Source organism: Peromyscus maniculatus, chromosome 3, assembly GCF_049852395.1.
Source record: "Peromyscus maniculatus bairdii isolate BWxNUB_F1_BW_parent chromosome 3, HU_Pman_BW_mat_3.1, whole genome shotgun sequence".
NCBI lineage: Eukaryota > Metazoa > Chordata > Mammalia > Rodentia > Cricetidae > Peromyscus > Peromyscus maniculatus.
Genome location: NC_134854.1, coordinates 108523734 through 108545355, shown reverse-complemented (window position 1 = coordinate 108545355; position 21622 = coordinate 108523734). Strand labels below are relative to the sequence as shown.

At 46.3% G+C, this 21622-nt stretch overlaps 1 protein-coding gene across 3 annotated transcripts in view; it reads right to left on the bottom strand.

Moving 5' to 3' along the window:
* The window catches only part of Antxr1 (ANTXR cell adhesion molecule 1), a 203823-nt gene that overhangs the window by 146680 nt on the left and 35521 nt on the right, over positions 1 to 21622 (bottom strand). For all 3 annotated transcript variants that reach the window (XM_076567149.1, XM_076567150.1, XM_076567148.1), the window contains 2 exons: positions 21304 to 21375; positions 17024 to 17095 (listed from right to left, as the gene is read on the bottom strand). In XM_076567149.1, coding sequence (XP_076423264.1) covers positions 17024 to 17082 — 59 coding nt within the window. In that variant the 5' untranslated portion in view covers positions 17083 to 17095; positions 21304 to 21375. The remainder of the gene's footprint in view (positions 1 to 17023; positions 17096 to 21303; positions 21376 to 21622) is intronic.

Here is a 21622-nt window from a genome sequence, read left to right as displayed (position 1 = left end):
TGCGTGAGGAACAGGCACCACCTCCTTCAGTCATCCCAGGAAGACAGGAGCCTCACTTGGCCATGTGGAGGAAGGCCAGGCTGAGGTGGGCCCGGTCACCGGCCCTAGGACAGGTCTGGGCCCTTGCAGTGGATGGAAGCCGTTCTGAAGCTGCGGTTCTTCCACCACCTCCAATATGTCTACATTCTATCAAAAGGCACAATTCCAACTGTGTTGTTTGATGAGAAAGAAAATAATAATAATACGTGCTTTGGTAAAAGAGATAAAGACAAGAATGGTATGCCCCAACAAGGCCACAGGAGGTGCAGGGATGGAGCAGGTACCAGTCACCACCTGGCAGAACTCTGTCCTGTGGATTGGCAGTTCATGAGTTCCCAGCAGTGGAGGTGGGGATGGGAAATCAGAGTTTGTTCCTGAGCATACAGAGATAGCAGCCCCAGGGTCCTTCAGAATAGCTGGGAGGAGGGGCATCCTTGGGGACGAAGACTATTCTCTGAAAATTAGATTGGGTGTTGAAATCTAAATATACAATCCTAAAATACACAAACAGAAAATATCCTGGGAGTCTAAAGCAATGTTGGGTAAACAAAGCAATGCTGGAGGACCTATAATAACGAGAACTGGCTAATGGGGTTGTATCAAACTAAAAATCTTCACAGCAAAGGAAATGACCGAACAAAGAGAAAGCCTAAGAGTGGGAGAAGAGATTAATATCTAGAATCTGTGAAGAAAAGAAACAAGAAAACACCAAAGAATGAATAATTCATTCAACAAACAGGCAAACGACCTTTACAAATGAAGAAATATGGAAGACCAAGACATACTCAAAAAAATGTCCAACATCCCCAGCCACTGGGAAGGCACAAATGACATTACATTGAGATTCCACCTCACCACAGCTAGAATAGTTATGTCCCAAGAAAATCACCAATGCCAGTGAGCACGTGGGGAAAGAGGAGCCATTCTCCACCGCAGTGGGACTTTAACTGCTGAAGCCGCCATGGAAGTCAGTACAAAGTTCCCCCCAAACCTGACAAGAGCTGCCAATGATGCCAGTGACAAAGCTACCCCACTCCTGGGTAACACCCGAAGGGATCCAGTCAGCCTGCAAAGGGATACGTGCACAGCCATGCCTATGGCTGCCCCATTCATGATATGCAGGAGAGGGAACCAGTCCAGACGTCCACCAAGAGATGGATGTGCACAGAAGATGTGGTACATACATGCAACTACGTAAAGAACAGCTATCATGACCGAGAAAATGGGCAGAAATAGACATTATAATGGTAAGTGAAATAAGATAAATATTGCATGTGTTCCCTCCTATGTGGAAGCTGGAGGAGGAGAAAGTTGGACACAGTACAATGTGGGGGTGTTAGGGCTGTGGAAGAGGGTAAAGGGGGGTAGGAAAATCAGAAAGCACAATAGAGGGGACATAATGACTAAGGCATGTTACATGCAAGTAAGAAAATGTCCTGACGAAACTCGTTACTTTAAACTTAAAATTAAATGTGATCTTGTTCCTTGGTCATGGACTAGGAAAGCCTGGAATATTCTTGGTAGCACTAAAACTGGAATAGTATGTTAACACCGAGCTTTAAAAAGAAAGCTTAAAAAATAGCATGTTGGGGGTGTGGAGAAGGTTCCTTGGCTTTACCGTGTTTCTCTTCTGCCAAATAAAGTATGGGAACAGGGGAAATTTTCTTCTAAGCCCATTTCTTTTCCTTTACAAAGATTTTCTGGAGCTAGTTCTCTGTCTGTCTCTCTCTGTCTGTCTCTCTCTGTCTGTCTCTCTGTCTCTGTCTCTGTCTCTGTCTCTCTCTCTCTCCTTCCCTCCCTTTGTCTCTAGGAACTTCCCTGATATACCAGCTTTTTAGCTGGTCACCTGTTTCGTTATCTACCTCACCGCTCTGTGCCCCTTCTCTAAGTACCCACAACATCTAGAAATCTGAAAAGAGTCAGTGGCCTGGGAATGGTGGGCCTGTTCTGACACTGGGAGAGCTGGCACTAAGGGGCCGAGTCCTTATGTCTTCTGGGAAACCTAAGGAGTAGGGAGCCAGACCTTTATAGGATGATGAGCTCTCTGGAAATTCAATTATCAGTGCAACATTAACTTCCTGGGAAACGAGAGGCTGGGACTCCTACATAAGAGGCTGTTATTAAAATGTCCTGTTTCCCTCGGTGGTTTCTCTGTCTGCCAGTGTTCCCACTTAGAAGCTGGGGATTTTCGAGCCACACATCTCGTGTTCCTTTTGCAACACATAACACTTGATGATGGGTGTAGCACGGACAGCTGTGAGATGAGTGAGTCCAACTTCTGTGCATCACCCATCCACACATCGACGTGTTGGTGTTGATGCCTAGCAAATCCATGCATGCAGCAGAATGGTGATCTGCAGGGTGGTGCTGGGAAGAATCAGTCACAGGGCCCCGTGGACTTGGGGATGACTTTCTGAGGTCGTAGTCATGCTGCAGCATTTTGATAATGTTTGCTGACGAAAGCATTGAAGGAACAGCACACATAAGCACATCAGGACGCACTTCCCATGTCGCCCCTGGGAAATTCTCCCCAGGGTTATGCTATGTCCATCATATTTTTTTGTCCTGTAAAAATAACCTCCAGCACACAGAGACAACCCAACATGAGGTCTGCACTGTCAATGTCGTGGCTCCCTATGAAGGAGCGTCTGTAGAACTGGACTTTTCCCAAATGCTCCACAGCTGTTGGCTCTGGGACCTCACTTACCCAGCACTGCTCTCAACACTTCCGGGGCCTGTGGCTGCAGCATGGCAAAGAGACCCACACAGGTCAGGACATTCTGCAGTTACTCTGCACCATCGAGTTCTAAAGTGAATGGTAATAACTTGCCTATAATGCACAAGATCATGGCTTCTTCAGGCATCTATGGAGGGTTGGTCAAGATGATGAGTGATGAAGAGCTTGCTCGAGAAAGGCTTTTCCAGTCTATTACTGAGCTCGTTTCTAGAAAGGACAGTATCCCTTTTGTTTTCTCTTATCTCCAAAGCAAGATCCTCTTTTCATTACTGATAATAACTGTAAGTTATATTTTCTCTCCACTCTCAAAATCCAGTCTCATCAAACGTTTATCAGTTCATTCTTTTAAAATTCTCAACTCAGAATGTTTACTTTTCCCCCTATTTACTTTGATGTTGGCAAGTATTTGCCTTTTAGCTTTATAGAACAGAAAGGGTAGCTTACTGTTGTTAAACCCTTTATACTGCTCTCCTAACAGACACCTTGGCTGTTTCCCATCTCCTCCCACACACTGACCTTGCCTGTCCCCTAACTGCTGATTCCTGGGGATCACTGTGGTTCAGCTGGCAACACCGTCTAACTTCCTCTCTGCTTTCTTCTTCATTGATAGCTTGCCTTTGACATAATGGTCTTCAGACTTTGCCTAGTAAACAGTTTTTGTTTGGGAGTCTACTTTGTGGAATATTAATATTGCTATCCCAAGTTTTATGATTAATGTTTGTACAACGCACATTTTCTATTCTTTCCCTTAGCTTGTTGCTATTATGTATTCCGTGCATCTCTTGTGAGCCATATGGACTCGTGTGTAGACGGCTGGTCTAACAATGTCCTCAACCTCCGGGTACCCCTGCTCTCGTGTCCCTCACCACACTGCTTTGCACTTGGCTCTGAGACTCGCTTTACCTGGGAGGCATCAGCAAACACAATACCCAGGCTCTGTTCTCTGGGTTTGCCATCTTCAGATGCTGCAGCCTCGGAGGGCAGCATGTAGTCTCCCAGCCTTCAGAGAATGTCCCAGATCCTGGTTGGTTTTTCATTTTTATTTTTATACCTAGAGTTATTTGGGAAGCGTAGCCTCAATGCCTCAATAGAGAAAAATGCCTCCACCCTGGAGGCAAGTATGTAGGGCATTTTCTTGATTAATGTCAGGAGGCCCAGTCCACTGGGGACAGTGCCACCCCTGAGCAGGTGGTCCTGAGGCTGAGCAAGTCATCAGAAGCTTTCTTCCATAGCCTCTGCTTCAGTTCCTGCCGCAGCCTCCTCCTTGAGTTCCTGCTGTGAGGAATCACAGGAATCCCCCAAGACCTGAGAGTGCTCAGAGGAAATTAACCCTTTCCTCCCCGAGGTGCTTTTGTGCCAAGGTGTTTTACCACCACAACGGAAACCCTAACTAAAACACAGATGTCCTACCCTTTGCAACTGAGGCCATTCCTCAGTTCATCCTCTAGAGAAACGCAGCTGCATGGACAGCCAGGGAAACTCGGCATGGTTATTGATAGGCTGCCTCTTGCTGCTTTTTCTAGCTCGGCATTCTCGGACTTGTGGTTGAAATACGCTGGTCACTTCCTGTTTAATGTAGATATCGGCACAGTTGGGATGAAGTCTGCTGTCTTGTTATTTTTCTGCAATGTTCAGTTCTTTTGTTTCTCTTCTTCATTCTTTTGTTTGATCAAGTATCTCCTGATACTTCACCAAACACCATTCACCTTTAGAAACACAGCTATCTGTTGTCGGTGTCTCTTTCTCCATTATCTGCCTTTTTCCCCCCAGCTGATGATCACTGGATTTCAATACACATCCTTATTTTATTAATCTTATGCCTTTCCCCATATAATGAAATACTTTACATGAGTATCATTCACTCTCATCTTTTGCTACTATTGTAATATATTTCATTTATATATTTATGAAACTCCAAACTACAGCAGATGCCTTACTTCTGTTGAGAAACGTCACAACCCCCAAGAGACGCCTGAAACCTCAGACAGCTCCGAGCCCTCTGTGCATGCCATTTCCTGTGTGTGCAGGCCCATCCCCTCCCATGATGTTTACAGTTGCAGTCCAGTCTCTAACATCATCCTTACTTTCAGTGAGGTGTCTCTGGCCCCAGGAGAGCTCTTGCTGAAGTCGTCATAGAGGCTTGGTGCTTTCTGGCATAGCACATCCTTATTGTTTGGAGCATCTTTTCAGTTCCAGTTGGCCACCCTCAAAGTCACCGCCCTCCCATGTCAGTGCATGGTGAGCAGGACTGTAACTTTTGAAGTCTGGGGTGTGATACGAAAACTAGCAACATTTTCTTTTTGTCTTCACAACTCACTGATGAATTTGTTCTTGTCTTTGATCTTCTCTTTGGAATAGTCAGATAGCCAGCACCACCATTCCAGTCCATTGGGGCCACAGTAAAGAAGAACTATTTTAATAAAAGTGAGATGGTCCCACTCCAGCCGTCTCATGACAGAGACAGCTGCTAGCTAGGTGGCCAACGGAGGGGTAATGTACACAGCACGGACGCACTGGGTAAACAGTGACTCATGGGGACAAGAGAGGGCTGCTGTCAGACCTCATCACAGTGCTGAGAAATGGGCACAACTTAAGACCTGCACATTGTTCCTAGAAATTTCACCTCGACAGTTAGGGCTATAGTTCTCGACCACACATAGTACCTTTCTGTCCACATTCGGTAGCAGGGCTGAGCTGGAGGGAGTGTGGGGAGAAGTATGCTAGATCTGTACTGGATAATCCAACACCCAAGGCACGTGTGGGCAGGAAGGATTTGTGAAGACAGAATTAGAGGGATGTGGGGCATTGAGAACTCAAATCACAGTGGGAGTGCAACTCACACACCATACTACCTCTGAAGATCAACGAGTAAGGCCAAAGATACGCCCTGGCTGAGCAACCCACTCCCTCCCTCCCTCCCCCATCACAGAGCGTAAAAAGTCCCTGCTTCTGTCCAGCCCTCACACGAGAAAAGCACGCCAGTTAATTAAGGGCTTGCTACACAGGTAAGGATGCACAGAGTTTGATGCCCAGAACACAAGGAAAAAGCCAGGCATGGCAGCATATGTGTGTAATCCAAATGTTGGGGATATGGAAATGGATGGATCCTTGGGGTACACTGGCTAGAGTTCCAGATACCAGTGAGAGACGCCCCCCCCCAAGGTTGACCTCTGGTGTGGACCCACATACACATGTGTATCCTGCTTGCCACCCCCACAACATACAACACACACACACACACACACACACACACACACACACACACACACAAACACACAAACACACATTTATTTATTATTCAATAAGTAGTCAATATGGAAGTATAGTTTGTGGGGATATAAAAGTACATACATCCACGGAGATGGTAAACTCTAAATTCAAGGCAGCAATTCTTCCTGTGGACGGAGACAGAGACTGTGTCCCCAGGAACTGTCCCCTGCCACATTCCATTTTACAAGCCTGGAGGTATGACATGGGTGTTGATGATCCTTTTCTCTATACATTTCATATCCCGAATGCTCACCCATTTAAACACTTGCTGGAATGAGCAGCAGAAGAGGGACCTGGGATTGTGTTCAGGGCCTCTCAGAGGTTCAGCAGGTCCCCACCGCAGCAAGAGTGACAGCTCAGAGGACAGTGTCACCGCCTGGTGTCACCAGGATTTTATGGGGAGGGGGGTGGTGTGGGGCAGAGAAATTCCTTGCTTCAGCTTCCGTCCCTAGGCATGAGAATGTAGCCACAGCCGAGGCCAGTGACACATGGCTAACGCATCTGACTATGGAAGATTTGGGGCGCAGTCATTCACAGGTTCCTCTGACTATGTGGACGCGGTCTTCCTGCCTCCAGCAGACATCAGAAATGTTCCTGTCCTCTTTTGTCCTTTATGCATTTACAGCATGAGGGACAAGTGGCATTTCCCGAGTACCTGCCGTGTGTTAGAATCTCTGATGGGCATTTTCCGCACTATCAATTCATATTAGCTTCATAGCTGCATCCTATGGTGGGCGCAGGAGAAAGCAGACACCGGCAAGTCCACACTAGAGCCTAGAGAGGAGGCTCTGGGCAGAGTCATTCTCCCGATTTCATTTGCAGTACCCAAATCGGGCGCACACCAGAGCATTGCAGCCAAGACATGGCGGCCATACTACAGCTCCCGTCCCAAAGTATGGTTTGCCAAACTTTGAAAAACCATCCACTATAACTTTTATATAAATGCAAACATTGGCATATTCCATTTTTTAGGTGAAAAACTTGAAAGAAATCTCTTGCTTTTGGCGATGTCTTGCTATATCAATGACAACTTGGGGCTCAAGAGGGCGATCTTACTCTCTCCTATTGACACGATTCCAGAAGGACAGCGGGAAACACTGGCCCACAGCACTCACAAAGGCATGTCTGAGCATCTGTCTCAGGGCTCCAAGGTGGACTCTGTCCACTCAGCATTACTGTGACTCAGGCTGGGAGATTGTAGACAAATACGTTGTGAAGACAAGGCCTGTGCATACTTCTCAGGAAGAACTCTCGCTAAAACCATCAGGCAAGGAAACAATGGCGTTTGTCTTGCCTTACACTGAAGAAGTATTTTTCACCTATATCCCCCATGCAGGGATAGACCTGCCAATGTTCAATGCTTCAGAAAAGGATGAGCCAGAGAGATCCGGGACTCACTGTGAACTTGCTGTTGGACACGCTGTGATGAGGTGAAGTGGGGTTTGCCGGGGAGGATTTGAGATGACCCTTAGCTGTTGATCAAAACTCCCAGCAACAACCACGATAGTAACCACTGTTCACCGGGCACTCACGATAGTAACCACTGTTCACCGAGCACTCACGATAGTAACCACTGTTCACTGGGCACTCGAGATAGTAACCACTGTTCACTGAGCACTCTCGATAGTAACCACAGTTCACCGGGCACTCACGATAGTAACCACTGTTCACCGAGCACTCATGATAGTAACCACTGTTCACCAAGGACTCACAATAGTAACTACTGTTCACCGAGCACTCGAGATGGTAACCACTGTTCACTGAGCACTCAAGATAGTAACCACTGTTCACTGAGCACTCTCAATAGTAACCACTGTTCACCAAACACTCTCGATAGTAACCACTGTTCACCGAGCACTCATGATAGTAACCACTGTTCACTGAGCACTCTCAATAGTAACCACTGTTCACCAAACACTCTCGATAGTAACCACTGTTCACCGGGCACTCACGATAGTAACCACTGTTCACTGAGCACTCTCGATAGTAACCACAGCTCACTGAGCACTCTCGATAGTAACCACAGCTCACTGAGCACTCTCGATAGTAACCACTGTTCACTGAGCACTCGAGATAGTAACCACAGTTCACTGAGCATCGATGGCACGTCTGCATCATGAATCCTCCCAGCATTTTACAGACAGAGAAAAGGAGGTATATTCAAGTTCTTCCCAACACTAAATTCCCAAGACTCCCCTCCCCTCTTATTTTAAAATTTAAAATTAGATTTAGAGCCAGGTCTCTCAGTAATAGCAACATGGAATCATTCTGCTCCAGAACCAAGAGGTGTTTCCAGAGCACGGCCAAGTTAGGTGCTACAGCCAGCTGAAGTACTGGAGAGGGACACAGGAAGGGTCTAGATTTCCACCCACACTGCACACTGCTGTGTGTTCTTAGCATCCCTTCTGTTTGCTGAAGCAACAACAAGACCTCCCGCCTGCCCTCCTCACACCGCCACCGACTCTCCCTCTCAGGACCACGAGGAAACGTGTGCACAGGCTTCAGGGAACTGTGTCCCCGAGGAAGGCGGGGGTCGGGGGTGGTGAACTGTGTAAGTCTCTTTCCTTGAATTTCAGACTGTACGTAACAGTAAAATCGTGGGGCATTCTCAAGTATGGCCGTCAAACACAGGACACAGGGGCCATGGTTCCTGGGCTCCAATCCAGGTTCCCACAGCTACACAGCAGAGTGGTCTTGAGTCTTTTCCGCCTGGGTATCCCCACTTATAACATGACATAATAAAGAATGCAGTTCTAAAGAGAGCCCCACAGGTAGTCATTATTTTCCCTTGCAATAGCTGAAGAAAGTCTATTTATTTATTTAAGCCCTTATTAGAGAATATATGTAGGCACCCCCTACATATTTGTATGTATACACATATGTGGTTCCATGTGAGCGTCTCATAGACAACACACCAGAAGGCAACACACAGTAGATACAGGTAGACTGAGAAGGCTATATGCAGCAGGGGAAAAAATAAATGAGTTCAAATCTTGAATTTGTGAATAAAGTCTGATGCCAAGTAAATGGATGGATCAGCACAAACAACCAAGTCCTTCTGGGACTCCTTTTCCTCACTAGTAAAACAAGATCAGTGGGCTGAATGAGATATGATAATCCTTTGACCCACAGCTACTTTGTTGGCCCTGTGTTTGAATCTTGCGAAGTCTGGAAGAAAGGTGAAATTTCCAGTACAAACCAGTCCTTTGGGAGAATGCATCTAACCCTCACCGCCCTTCCCAAACCATCACAGATGCAGCTAAACTACCAGGATCAAGCAAATGGGCTTCACTGCCTGAAGGTAAGTGAGCAGGGTGGCAAGCCCCAGTCTTGGAATCCCTGCAGGAAACAGCTGCTGAGACAGAGGAAGGCACACCCTCTCACTCCAGGTCACAAGGAGACTGGCCTGAGCTTCAACGGGTGAGGGATCCAGTGAGGGGCCAGGAGAGGATTCCTAACCCAGCTACCCCGTGGTGGGCCACAGGCTAGATTCAACTCAGTCACCCAGTGGTGGGTGGGGCGGGAAACCCTACCCAGCCACCCTGCAGTGTATGGCAGGGAACCCTAACTCAGTGACCTGCCGGTGGCACCAGACCCTCTGCTTCTGGCATCTGCTTCGTCCTTCTTCGGAATGACTGCGGCGTCTCTACTCAAGGGGCAGGGCGTGTGCATTTTAAAACATTACTTCTCTATTCACAAATTTCTTTATCTTGTGATCTTAACATTTTCAGTGATGAAAACTCAGTTGATTCCAATCCCTTCTCTCCCTCTCTGGGCACAGAGGAAATCTCAGCAGCCAGGAAGATAAGAGCCAGTTTTAGGGATTGGTGACATAAACTCACAGGAAAAAACGGAGGTACACATGTGTAATATCCCAGTCCCTACTGACGATAAAGGTACCATGTCTCTAAAATGGAAGATTTAGGGATAGAAAAGCATTCACAGAGATGAAAAAATGCAAAGGAAAAAGTGCACACAAAGCTGAGTGCTGTAGACAGCCATAAAAAAATCAAACAATGCCGTGGTGACTACAGGACCAGGCTGAAACATGCTCAGAGAGCGTCAATAAAACCATAGACTGGGACTGGAGGGACTGAGGTGTGCAAGTGCCCTCCATATAAGCATCAGGACCCAAGTTCAAACCCCAGCAAGCACAAAGCCAGGCATGTTGCCATGCACCTGCAATCCCAGTGCTGTGAAGGCAGAGACAGATGGGGCTGCCTGGGGCTCTTGGCTAGTCAGACTAGCTGAATCAATCAGCTCCAGGTTTAATGAAAGGGCCTGTCTCAAACCCATACACATAAAAACAAAAAGAATCTCAACAAATTGAAATAAAAAGTGCTGGAGCAAAATGGACAAAGACTCCCAGTGTCTCTCCCTGATCTTTACATTCATATGCGTGCACACACAAATGCACACATACACACATACACACAATGAAAAACAAAAAGACAGACTAAACACATACTTAGATCATAAAAGAGAGCTTGAGCAGGTCAGAATGCCAATTAGCAAATCAAAGGAGTGTAATGATAAATAATAGGAGAAAAAGGTGTTAAGTTGGAGAAGTTCAAGTTTCAGATAGAATGGCTTAGATACTATACAAAGTCACTTACAGAATCAATGAGTTGACTCATACCCAGATATATCATGTTAATAATTTTTTAAAAATATTTGAGATAAAGAAAAATGTCCCAAAAACTTCTGGGGAAGAACATCCCAGGGTTTTTGGGGGGAGGAGGGTATAGCACATGGGTTGCATGGCATTCCATCAGCAACACTACTAAAACCAGAAACTAGCTCCCCGAAGTAAATTATCCTAATTGTTTTCTTTGAAAAAAACATTGATTCTGAAAACTGAGGGAAGGGTAAACAACAATCACGTGGGAAACACCTTCCCGAATCATTACCTAGCAAGACTAAAGTTATGCCTACAAATAAATGAGTCAGAAGTTAGCATTCAGAACAAGACATCAGTGAGGAGCATCAACTTCAACAGATCTGAAGTTCGATTTACATCAACAACAGCTTTTATTATTAAGAAAAGATACTAAAAAAAACAAAAAAACAAAAAAAAAAAAACTCCCCTTCATCTCAAGATGACAGAAAAGGGTGAAAGAGAGGGAATGAGAACTCATAATGGTAATATAAAATAATGAATCATAAAATTTTAAAAACGTATAAAACATAAGTATTTATAAATTTAAGAAATAAACCATTAGGTAACTGAGAAAGTTAGAACTAATAAAAGATTTCATTAAAATGTGTGTGTGTGTGTGTGTGTGTGTGTGTGTGTGTGTGTGTGTGTGTGTGTGAACAACTGTACAGGGCTGGGCATGTGGCTCAGTGATAGAACAGTTAGCTAGCATGTCCAAGCCCTGGGTTTCATCCCCAATACCCAAGAGAAGGAGAGAGGCAGAGTGGGGGTGGGGGTGGGGCAGAGAGAGACAGAGACAGAGAAGACAGAAGAAACATTCTGTAAAAACTAGTAACCCCCCACACACACACCGCCCCAAACGTTATTTCTTAAGCTACTTCTGGAGTCATGGGCTGAACTACTGATTGTCCATGTTGAAGTCCCATGGATGCCCCTACAAGCATTTTACGTGAACACTAACAACCGAAGTGATGTAAGAGGAGATGTTCCGCTCACAGTGGGTAAAGCATTAACACTGAATACAACTGAGGAAAAGAACAAAACCTTCCTAGAGGACACAACACAGAAGTGATAAGCACCCGTAAATAACACCGAGTGCTGCAAAGTAAGAACTCAGCACCATCGGTGCCAGGGCCAGGCCTTTCAGACGACTCAGACGAAAACCCCAAGGATACTTGGAACACTAGAAAAAAGAAATCTAAAAGCACATGGTTGGAAAAATCCACCAAAGACCAAGGAGATTTTTGCTCAATATTAGAAATGAGGAAAGACCGGCCCTCCAGATGTTGAAACTAATTAAAACAATGTGGTTTGAGTGTAGAACTGGAGGAAAACAAAATGGAACCATAGCAGAGCAGAAAGCAGTGCCCAAATCCACGCAGGCCACTTTTACGTGGCTGGTTAAAAGGCTGGAAAAAGTGGTTCCCAGCACAGGGGAAATGTCAGATGTTGGCCCCATACCTTACACAGTAATAACTTGTGGAAAACTTAAAGTAAAACATGCAAATTGCCATAAGCAAAAGTAGTAATAACGGAACAATTATGAATAAGAATGCTAACTTTCTGAATAATATACAGAAAACAGAATTCCCCTTCACATGAAAAGAACACACCATAACCAAATACAACCAGAAATATGAACATCAGCCAGCATTTTAAAATCTTTTTAATGGCTTCTACTCCCATGGTGTGTAAAGACAAAGAAAAGATATACGACCATGTTAACAGACCTGGTTAAACCCATCAACTCTCTGGATTTCTGTTAAAGTGCTAGTTAGACTCCTGGGACAGGAGCTCACAGATAGACAATAAAACATTTGAAGTGTTTCAGGTCATGTCATGATTAAGACTGGGAGTTTCCAGGGACTCATCTGCAGTAGTTCACACAGCACTGCTGTATTATAACAATACTTTGGTCAGCGTTCTACACTCTGCTATGCTAATGAAGTAGCCCACAGATCTGGCTTGTTTAAACTGGGCAAGCCGAGAAACCATGGAAGGGGTCATGATCTGACACAGGCTCTGACTCAACCAGGTTCAGAATCCAGAGGTCAGAAACGAGTTCTGCCATTGGCCTGTTACTGGACCTCACCGGAACTTCCGGAACCTCAGTGTCCTCATTTGTGAAAGGGAAGGAAAGCCTAAGCCTTCTGCACCCTGCCACAGCCTGCCACGGCCTGCCACAGCCTGCCACAGCCTGCCACGACCCGCCACGGCCTGCCACAGAACAGCATATGGGAAGGCCTAGAAAGTGAACAAAGCTGTGGGGAGTCGAAACCCCAAAGGTGGCCCACACAAGTGAGTTCCATATTTTTACTTCCTCTTTTCTTTTAACCTGAGGACAAGTTTCATGGTGTGGTGGTGGCTGAGGTGTCTGGGAATCCTGGGGAGAGGGTCCCCCTACTCTGGCTTTGCCTCAGAAGTGGGCTACCTCTTGGCAGTCTATCTGACCCAAATGCCAACAGACACCCCCTTTTTTGCTAGATTCTTGGGGTGATTCTGGAGAGGCTGCAGAAGGAGGCTCCCAATTGAGTGCCCGAAGCTGGAGGTCTCAGGTCACTCCTGTGCCGCACAGGGCTTGATCCAAACCAGCCTGGGTAAGTGTTCATTAACTGAGAGGACATCGAAACTTCTATCCACACTAGAGATACAGGAATGGCCTGAACCCTGATTACAGTGAACTGAAGCAAAGAAAACAAGAAAAAACCAAAAAACCCCAAGGCTTAAGCAACATAAAAGTAAAGCTACACTCTAAAAACTTACTTAACAAATTGAATGCACCTAAAAATGTGTGCTCAGCTCTCATGGGGAGCGGTAATTGTAACGCCAATCCCGAGAGTCTAGAACCATGACAGACCTGACAGCAGTTACAGTGACCACCCTGTGAAGGTCAACCAGACACTGGGGATGAAGATGAAACAATATTTGACTGAGTCATGAAAGTTTCACGGGGAACCAAATGGAAATTTTAGAATGGAGAAAGTAAGTATCTGTAATTAAGAATTAAACAGGAAAGCTCAATGGCTGAAGGAAGATGATGGAGGGAGGGACCAGTGACCCAGGAGATGGAACAGCAGAAATCATCCACTGAGAACAGAGAGAAGGACTGGGACAGATCTGACCCAACTTCAGGGCCGTGTGGAGGGACATGAGATGTCTTCACCTGCACCGTGGGATTCCCGGAAAAAGGAGAAAGTGAATGTCACAGACAACTTGTGCAGCCGTGGTTGTAACCTTGCCAATTCTAGTGAAAGACAAGAATTTACAGACTCAATGAGCGCTGCCCAGACCCCCACACATCGTAACCAAACTGCTGAGAACTGAAGATGAGAACCCTTAGCAGTGGTTAGAAGGAACCACTGCTGCAGCTACACACAGAGTACGAACTTAAATGACACACCACGAGGAACCAGAGAAGAACATGTCATTGTTCTTGTTCTGGCTCCTTTACTGTGCCTCAGCACACTGTACTTTATTTTATGTCTTCAATCTCACCCTAGTTTTCCCTGTATGCATTTTGGATCCCGAGAACATATCAGAATACATTGTAAATATTTCTTTAATATTATGTTTTTCAATTAACACATTTTTTCAGCTTGTTAAAATGAGAATCTTTCCTGACTGATGCCCTGTTATTTTGTGTGGGAGTGTGTTCAAGTGTAGGCATGGGTGTGCATGTACGCAGTATGTGTGCGAGTGTGTGTGAGTGTGTGTCCACCCTCAGGTTGCTTCCTGAGAATGCATCTCACAGGTTTATAACTTTGCTGAGCCGGCTGGCTAGCTGGGTGCTGAACTTCCAGGTAATCTGCCTGTTCCCTCATCCCGTCCCACCGTGGCTGGGATAAGAGGCACATTCAGCCAGTCTGCCTTGTTAACATGGAGCTCCAAACTCAGGTCCTCACATCTGCAAACTGAGCATTTTACATCCTTTTATTTTAACAAGTTTCTTTTAAAACTCTATAAACTTCCTCAGATACACATAGGATATAACAATGCATCCTTTACTGTTTCAGAGGGATGTCGTAAAGAAGAAAAAGATGGAGATTCCCGTACCCAACAAATCACTGTAAGACAAGTCGGAAACGGATCAAAAAATCCGATTTACAGCCTGCCTCCCTAGGGCGTCTGAGAGTGATCACTTGTCTCCTCTGTACATGGTAAGACTGGGTGAATATTGGACCCATGCTTAGCCAGGCAATGCAGTCACCACAGGAGACTCACAGCCTTCAGCACTAAAGGCTGCCTGGAGCAGAGTAGGGGTGCTAAAGAAACCAGAGGTAACGAAGTTAAGGCACAATTAGAATCCAAGTAGACTGAGAGGAACGCTGTCAGCTTGGCGCTCTGATGGTGTTTATCCATCCCTCACCTGCCCTGGCCCGCTGCCCAGCGGCCATGGCAACAGCTTACAGTGTCTACAGGAACTGCGTGCACTTGACCTCTTGGTCACACAGACACATCCAAAGGGTAACTGCGTGAAGCGACACCAGGATGCCATAGTTCCCACAGGATGTGAAGGACAGGTGAGATCTGGTTCTCATTTGGGACTGATGATGCAGGCACCCCCTACAAGGATGCTTAGCACCCACAGAACTTGCATTAGCTCCAGAGTTTCTTCTTATCCATGTAAGGAGCCGAGCCAGTGACCAAAGAAACCATGGCTGACTCTGTGAGCCACGTCACTGTCTTAGCCGTGTGCCTCGGCACCTGGCCTAGTGTTGAAGACAGGGGTGTGGCAGGATCAGCTAGACTTTTTGTTCATTGCCCCTTGTCTGAGCAGAAGCCAGACCTGCTGAAGGGTGGCATATAAAGACCAAGCAGGGTCACGGCTCGCACACAAGGCCAGGTCCTTCCTCAGAGCTTCTTAAAGTGCCTGGTCAACCCTGAAGGAGGCTTCTTGGACTTCAGGGTTCTCACTTTAGAGAGAAGATGCAAGGAGAAGGGGAACAATGGAGCCTGGGCCTAAGCTGGGTTCTGTTTGGTGTCCATGGGAAGAAGGCATGGTCTTCCTTCTTCTGTGAAGAAGGAATGATATCCACTTTTAAAATGGGGTTTCTGGGCATCTCAGCAGTATGCATGCTGAGAGAGGAAGACTTGAAAGTGGAGTTATAGATGGGAAACACAGGTATGGAGAGTCATGGGCACTGGCTTAGACTTGCTGGTCTGAGATAGAAAGCTTGTTAATTCTAATCTCTATAAAAGGGTGTTACCAGCTGAAGTCTTCCAGCCCTTCCTACACTTACTATGGTCTGGCTTGGGGACTGTGAACTGGACACATGATCCTCAGTGTGGCCCACTGAGAGCCAGCAGCTAGGAGGTAGGGCCAGGGGGAAGTAGCTGTGTCACTGGAGGATGGCCCTTGAGGTTAAAGTAGCTGTTGCAGGGCCCAGACTCTTTACCACCTGAACTGTATGAGGAGTGGGCCTAGCCCTTGACTCTCTGGGTCCCATCTCACCATGCGGTCTCTGCTGCTGTGATGCCATGTGTCACATCGGATGCTGGCATATACTCCTGACTCTCTAGAAATGTGAGCTAAATAAACCTCCTCTCTTTATAAAGAACCAAGTCTGTGGTATTTTGTTAGAGCAACACAAAGATGGCTCAACCCTTGTCCCTCCTCCATATCTTTGCCCAATACACCTGTATTAAGTCATTAGGAATCGCATGTCCCTACAGTGCTTCCCTCGTGTGAACCATACCATGGTTTTCAGAAAAAGTACTCAGTGATACGAATGCAAGAAGTTATCCTTTGCCCTTCCCATGCCTCATGATAACTATGAATAAATGGCTTGTGTCCGTCACCAATGGTCTTCATGTGTGGAGTGGAATATGGTTAAATCCCAGAGAATATTTGTAAAAGCTGACATTTTCCCATACTTGACTAAAATTTATTTAGTGCCACAACTTTCCTTTACTATTCCCATCCCTGGTAATCACACAGGGATACATTTCCGGCTCTTACCTCCCCGGTGGAGGGTTTACTGCATTTCTGAAACTCTAGTTTACAAAAGAAATCCAATTCAAATGGGCAAAAACACAATCCCCATAGAACCTCATTTGCCAACAACATTCTGTTCCAACTCAGCAGATGGAGTTAACGTTCAAAGGCAAGGTTCATCTCAACATGGTCTAGTCATTTAAACATTTCCCCAATGTCAGGAAATGTCATCAGAAGTCACTGCCGAGTGAGCCCGCAGAATGTCCAGATGCAAAGGTCAAGGCTCCAATTAAGAGAGTGATGGACCACCGAGACACCAGGCGGCACAAGTCTCAGGGCTATCGGGAAGACAGACTTTGAAACGACATAAGTGAAGTCTCGTTACCTGTCCTCAGTTAGCTTCATTAAGGTTGTCCCTCGAGTGGAGAAGACAATGAAGGACATCCTTAGCTGCGGGCTGGAAAGGAGAGAAACCGTTAGGTCAGACAGAACATCTGGAGCATGCTGGTCCCTTCCCGGCTTCCTTCCTGTTTTTATCTTTGTGTCTCAGCTCCCAGAGCTGAGGAACCACCTTAATCGGAGTCCCAGAGGATGCAGCAAGAGTTTAGCCAATGGCCAACTTGAAGCTCTGAACTGAAGGTGCCTGCTGTGTCTCCCTCTGACTGGAAACTGTCACAGAGTGGATACGTTACAGTAAGAAAGATGAACTCCATCCCAATCCAGGGCTTCCCAAAAGGGGGTCTTGTCTACAGTGTGTCTATGAAATGGGGAATCCTGTGATTTAAGTCTGACAGCATCTCTCGGAAAGATCACTGTTCACTTAGTTCCTTCTTGAGGGAGGAGGGCCTGCTGGGCCACAGAGAGTCTCTTCTGCTCAGTGGCTACATGACTTATTCAGTACACAAACGCTTCCAGTGTAAAATTCACTCTCTGGGTAACAGGCAGTCTCACCTGAGGAATGGCAAGAAGCACTGGCAATCTGCACAGGGCTTGGCAACTAGCTGCTGCCTGCAGGGCTCTCATGGGAAGGCCAACTGGTCAACCAGTGGGGCACCAACCTGTGTCTTCACAGAAGGCTCTGACTTCCTTCAAGGCTCTGAGTGACCAGGAAATGGGGCTATTTTCTGAGAGTGATAGATATGAAGTGTAGGTCTGGAGTTCAAGGAAAGGGTAAAGAGTAAGAACTGTGGGAGTCAGAATAAAGGGAGATAAAAGGATTTCAGCTCAGAAGGATCCTCTTCAGCCACAGTGACATATTTATGCTAGTATCAACCATCATTGTTGCATGGGTTCCCTCTGTCCCACAGTATTCTATTTAAGGAATAAATAAAATCACCCGTTCAGCTTTTTGAGAAACTCCCACTGATTTCCACACTAGCTGCATCAGTTTACATTCCCACAACAGTATATGAGGATTCTCCCTTCCACACATCCTCACCAGCATTTGTTTTCTTGGTAATGGCCACTCTAACTAGAATGACGTGGAGTTTCAAAGTAGTTTTGATTTGTATTTCCCTGATGTCATTTTTTTTTTTTTGAGAACTCTTTTTCTTTCTTTTTTTTTTTTTTTTTTTTTGGTTTTTCGAGACAGGGTTTCTCTGTGTAGCTTTGCGCCTTTCCCCTCGAACTCACAGAGATCCTCCTGCCTCTGCCTCCCGAGTGCTGGGATTAAAGGCGTGCGCCACCACCGCCCGGCGAGAACTCTTTTTCTTGTTGATTAAATTTTGAGTTATTTCTAGGCTTTGGATGTTACTTCTCCTTCAGACCTGTAGCTGGCAAAGGCTTTATCTGATTCTACTGATTGCTTCTTAACTTGATTGACAGTTTCCTTTGCTGTTCAAAAGCTTTTACATTTCACAAGGCCCCATTGGTTAATTATCTGTCTTATCTCCTGAGTAACTAGAGTCTTGTGCAGAAAGTCCTTGCCTATACCTGTATCTTGCAGTGATTTCAGAGTTTCAAGTCTTCAGTTGAGGTCCTTAATCCATTTGGAGTTTATTTTTATTCAGGGTGAGAGATATGGATCTAGTTTCATTCTTCAACACGTAGCTATCCAGTTTTCCCAGCATCATTGGTTGACAATTTTTTCCTCCACTTATTCAAGAGTGTACTTGGCACTGCCAACAGCCCTTGGGCTATTGCAGAAACAAAACTCAGTGACAACTTGGCCCCTGCACACGAGGAGTCTGCTATGGTCTTGTTTTGAAGCTGATGCAAGCAATGTTCTGAGGTGGGGCTTCAGAGAAGTGATTAGATTGGATCATGAGACTCTACCTTCATTGATGGCTCAGTAGATTAATGGATTCAACATTTGGACAGTCTGTTAAGAGATAAGGAAACTGAGGTAGGTGGAACCTAGGTAGAGGAAGAGGGTAACTGGGGGTGCTCCCTTGAAGTTCTACCAGGTCTCCAGTCCTTGCCTGATGCTGCCTCTGCTTCCTGTCCACGATAAGGCAAGCAGTGTTGCTACACCACACGCTTGGGCCAGGAAGCTCTACCTCACCATGTTGCACGAATCCTAATTGGTCTTACAATAAAAACTTGGAGCCAGATATTGGGGTAAATGCTGAAAGATCAGAGAGACAAAGGAACAAGCCACCAGAGAAACATCTCACCACTACCAAATCCTCAAGCTGAATGGAAGGCCAGATCCTATCTCTATGAATCCTCTGACTGAAAGCCTCTGAGTCCTCAGTTGAAAAGGGCTCTTGTTCCTGTATCCTCACACCTTATATACCTTTCTCTACCCAGCCATTTCACTTCCTTCCTAGTGCTGGGATTAAGGGCTTATGCGCTTCCAAATACTGGCAGCAAAGGCATGAGATCTCAAGTGCTGGGATTAAAGGTGTGTAACTCTCCAGTACTGGGATTAAAGGTGTGTGCCACCACTGCCTGGCCCTGTTTCTCTCCTAGACTAAATCAATCTCATGTAGTCCAGGGTGGCTTTGAATTCCCAGAGATCCAGACAGATCTCTGCCTCCCAGGTGCTAGGATTAAAGGTATGTGCCACCACTGTCTGTCCTCTGTGTTTAATCTAATGGCTGGCTCCGTCCTCTGTTCCTCAGGCAAGCTTATGTAATACACAATATATCACCACGTCACCACAGTCTGGGGACAGTGGAGGTAGCACGGCACGAGACCACTGCAACTGTGAGCCCGAGTAAACTTCCCTCCTTCTAGGTTGTTCTCCGAGGGGTTTGTCACAGTAGACAAGAAGTGTGACTGACACAAAGTCCACAGGAAAGAATCCAGAGGAAGGAGGCCATAGGGAAGCACCTTGAGGTCTATGGGTAAGCCAAGGAGATGGCCCTCGTTGCTTTCTTTCTTCATCTATGAAGCAGGAGACTGGCATAAGTGTTTGCTCAGTGGCTCCACCTGCGTCTTTGAGTCTAATAGAGTGAAGAGTATGCAACTGCTGATGGGCCTGGCAGACAGTGCTGGAGACCCTCTTCCACACAGATGCTGGGTGAGTGAGTGAGCGTGCGCGCGCGCGCGCACACACACACACACACACACACACACACACACACACACACGTCCGCTTTGTATGTTCCTTTTCTGGACCTCAGGTTCAGCCAAGGTTAAGCCAATTGCTTGGGGTTGCACAGGGAACTTGGATTCAAAACTCATCCAGCCCAGCTGGATCCTTTTCCACTGGGCTCCTGTGCTCAGAGGAGAGATGAGGACAGCAAGTAGAGACAGAACAGGAGCTGTCAAGGACTTGGACGTAGATGTGCTTTATGTCACTTGAAAGGGTCACTGGGTGAGAGTGCAGGAGAGGATGCTTGGCTCCATAACAAAAAAGACTTTAAACTGAAATGATCCAAGAGGCAGAAGTTTCTCACCAAAGCTTTTCAACATGAGGCTCCCGAACGGCTCTCAGGCTAGACTGGGAAGTCTCTTCTATCACTCTGAAGTTCAATGATTTGTCTAAATGCTTGTTAACATCACACACACACCGTCTCTCTCCTTGCCTGTACTTCCTCTCCATGCAGTCCTCTCAGCACCTACTTTCCTAAGTCACCTGGGTTTAGGTGATTCCTGCTGCAGATTCAAGGCCACCTGCTGCCCTTGCTTTCCTGTTAGGGAGGTAAGAGCATGTTGCTTGGTAACTAGGTATGGGAGGAGACTGTGCCATTGCCCTGGCCTCAGAGGATCCTGTGCTATAAAAATGGACTGAAGAGTTTTGTGCTCACTCACATTGGTCTCCATGGAGACCATCTACCACCAGGGGGATTGCATCATCACTCACGATGCTCACACCAGCTGCACCAAAGACCTTGACGACGTGATGCAGTCGCATCCATGAAAGCTGTGTGAGCCCACAGAGGATGTCCCCTCCTTTACTAGTGGATGTCCTTAAGTAGCACCTCCACAGTTCATAGTGACTATGCTCAAACCTGTCTGGGAAGACGAGGTCAAGCCCACAGGGAGAGGATGCAGGGGTCATGTGACCAATCATGACTTGTTTGGGGCTGTGGTGTGTTCATATTAAAATCAGAAGGGGTGTAAGCAAACTGACATGAGCTGGTCACCTAGCAATTTGTGACACCTTACCCACAAGTCCACTCAGTGTACATTCCCACAGTGTCTGGGAGCTACTGGAGCAGTAAGTGGGCAGGACTCGCCATCAGCCACGAGAGATGTGACTAGAGCAACACTCACCTGATGAATCTGTGAGCCAGCTGCTCCACGAAGTAGTAGATTTCATTCCAGTGGTGGAGCACGCTTCCTGACCTACGGGACAGAGCGACATGCCGTTAGCACTCTGTGCCATGTTCTCTGTCTACTATTCTATGCAGATCCAGCCCATTAACTGGGTTCATTCATTACCTGGAATTGGTATAAATTTGGAAATTATCTATAAGGCTGTTTCCAAATGTTTGAAGAATTCCTCCAACTCCATCTCCCCTTGCCACCCCGCCCTCCACTCCAAACTCTTACAAGGAAGTAAGCAGACCAACAAAAAACCCAGGGCTCGGAT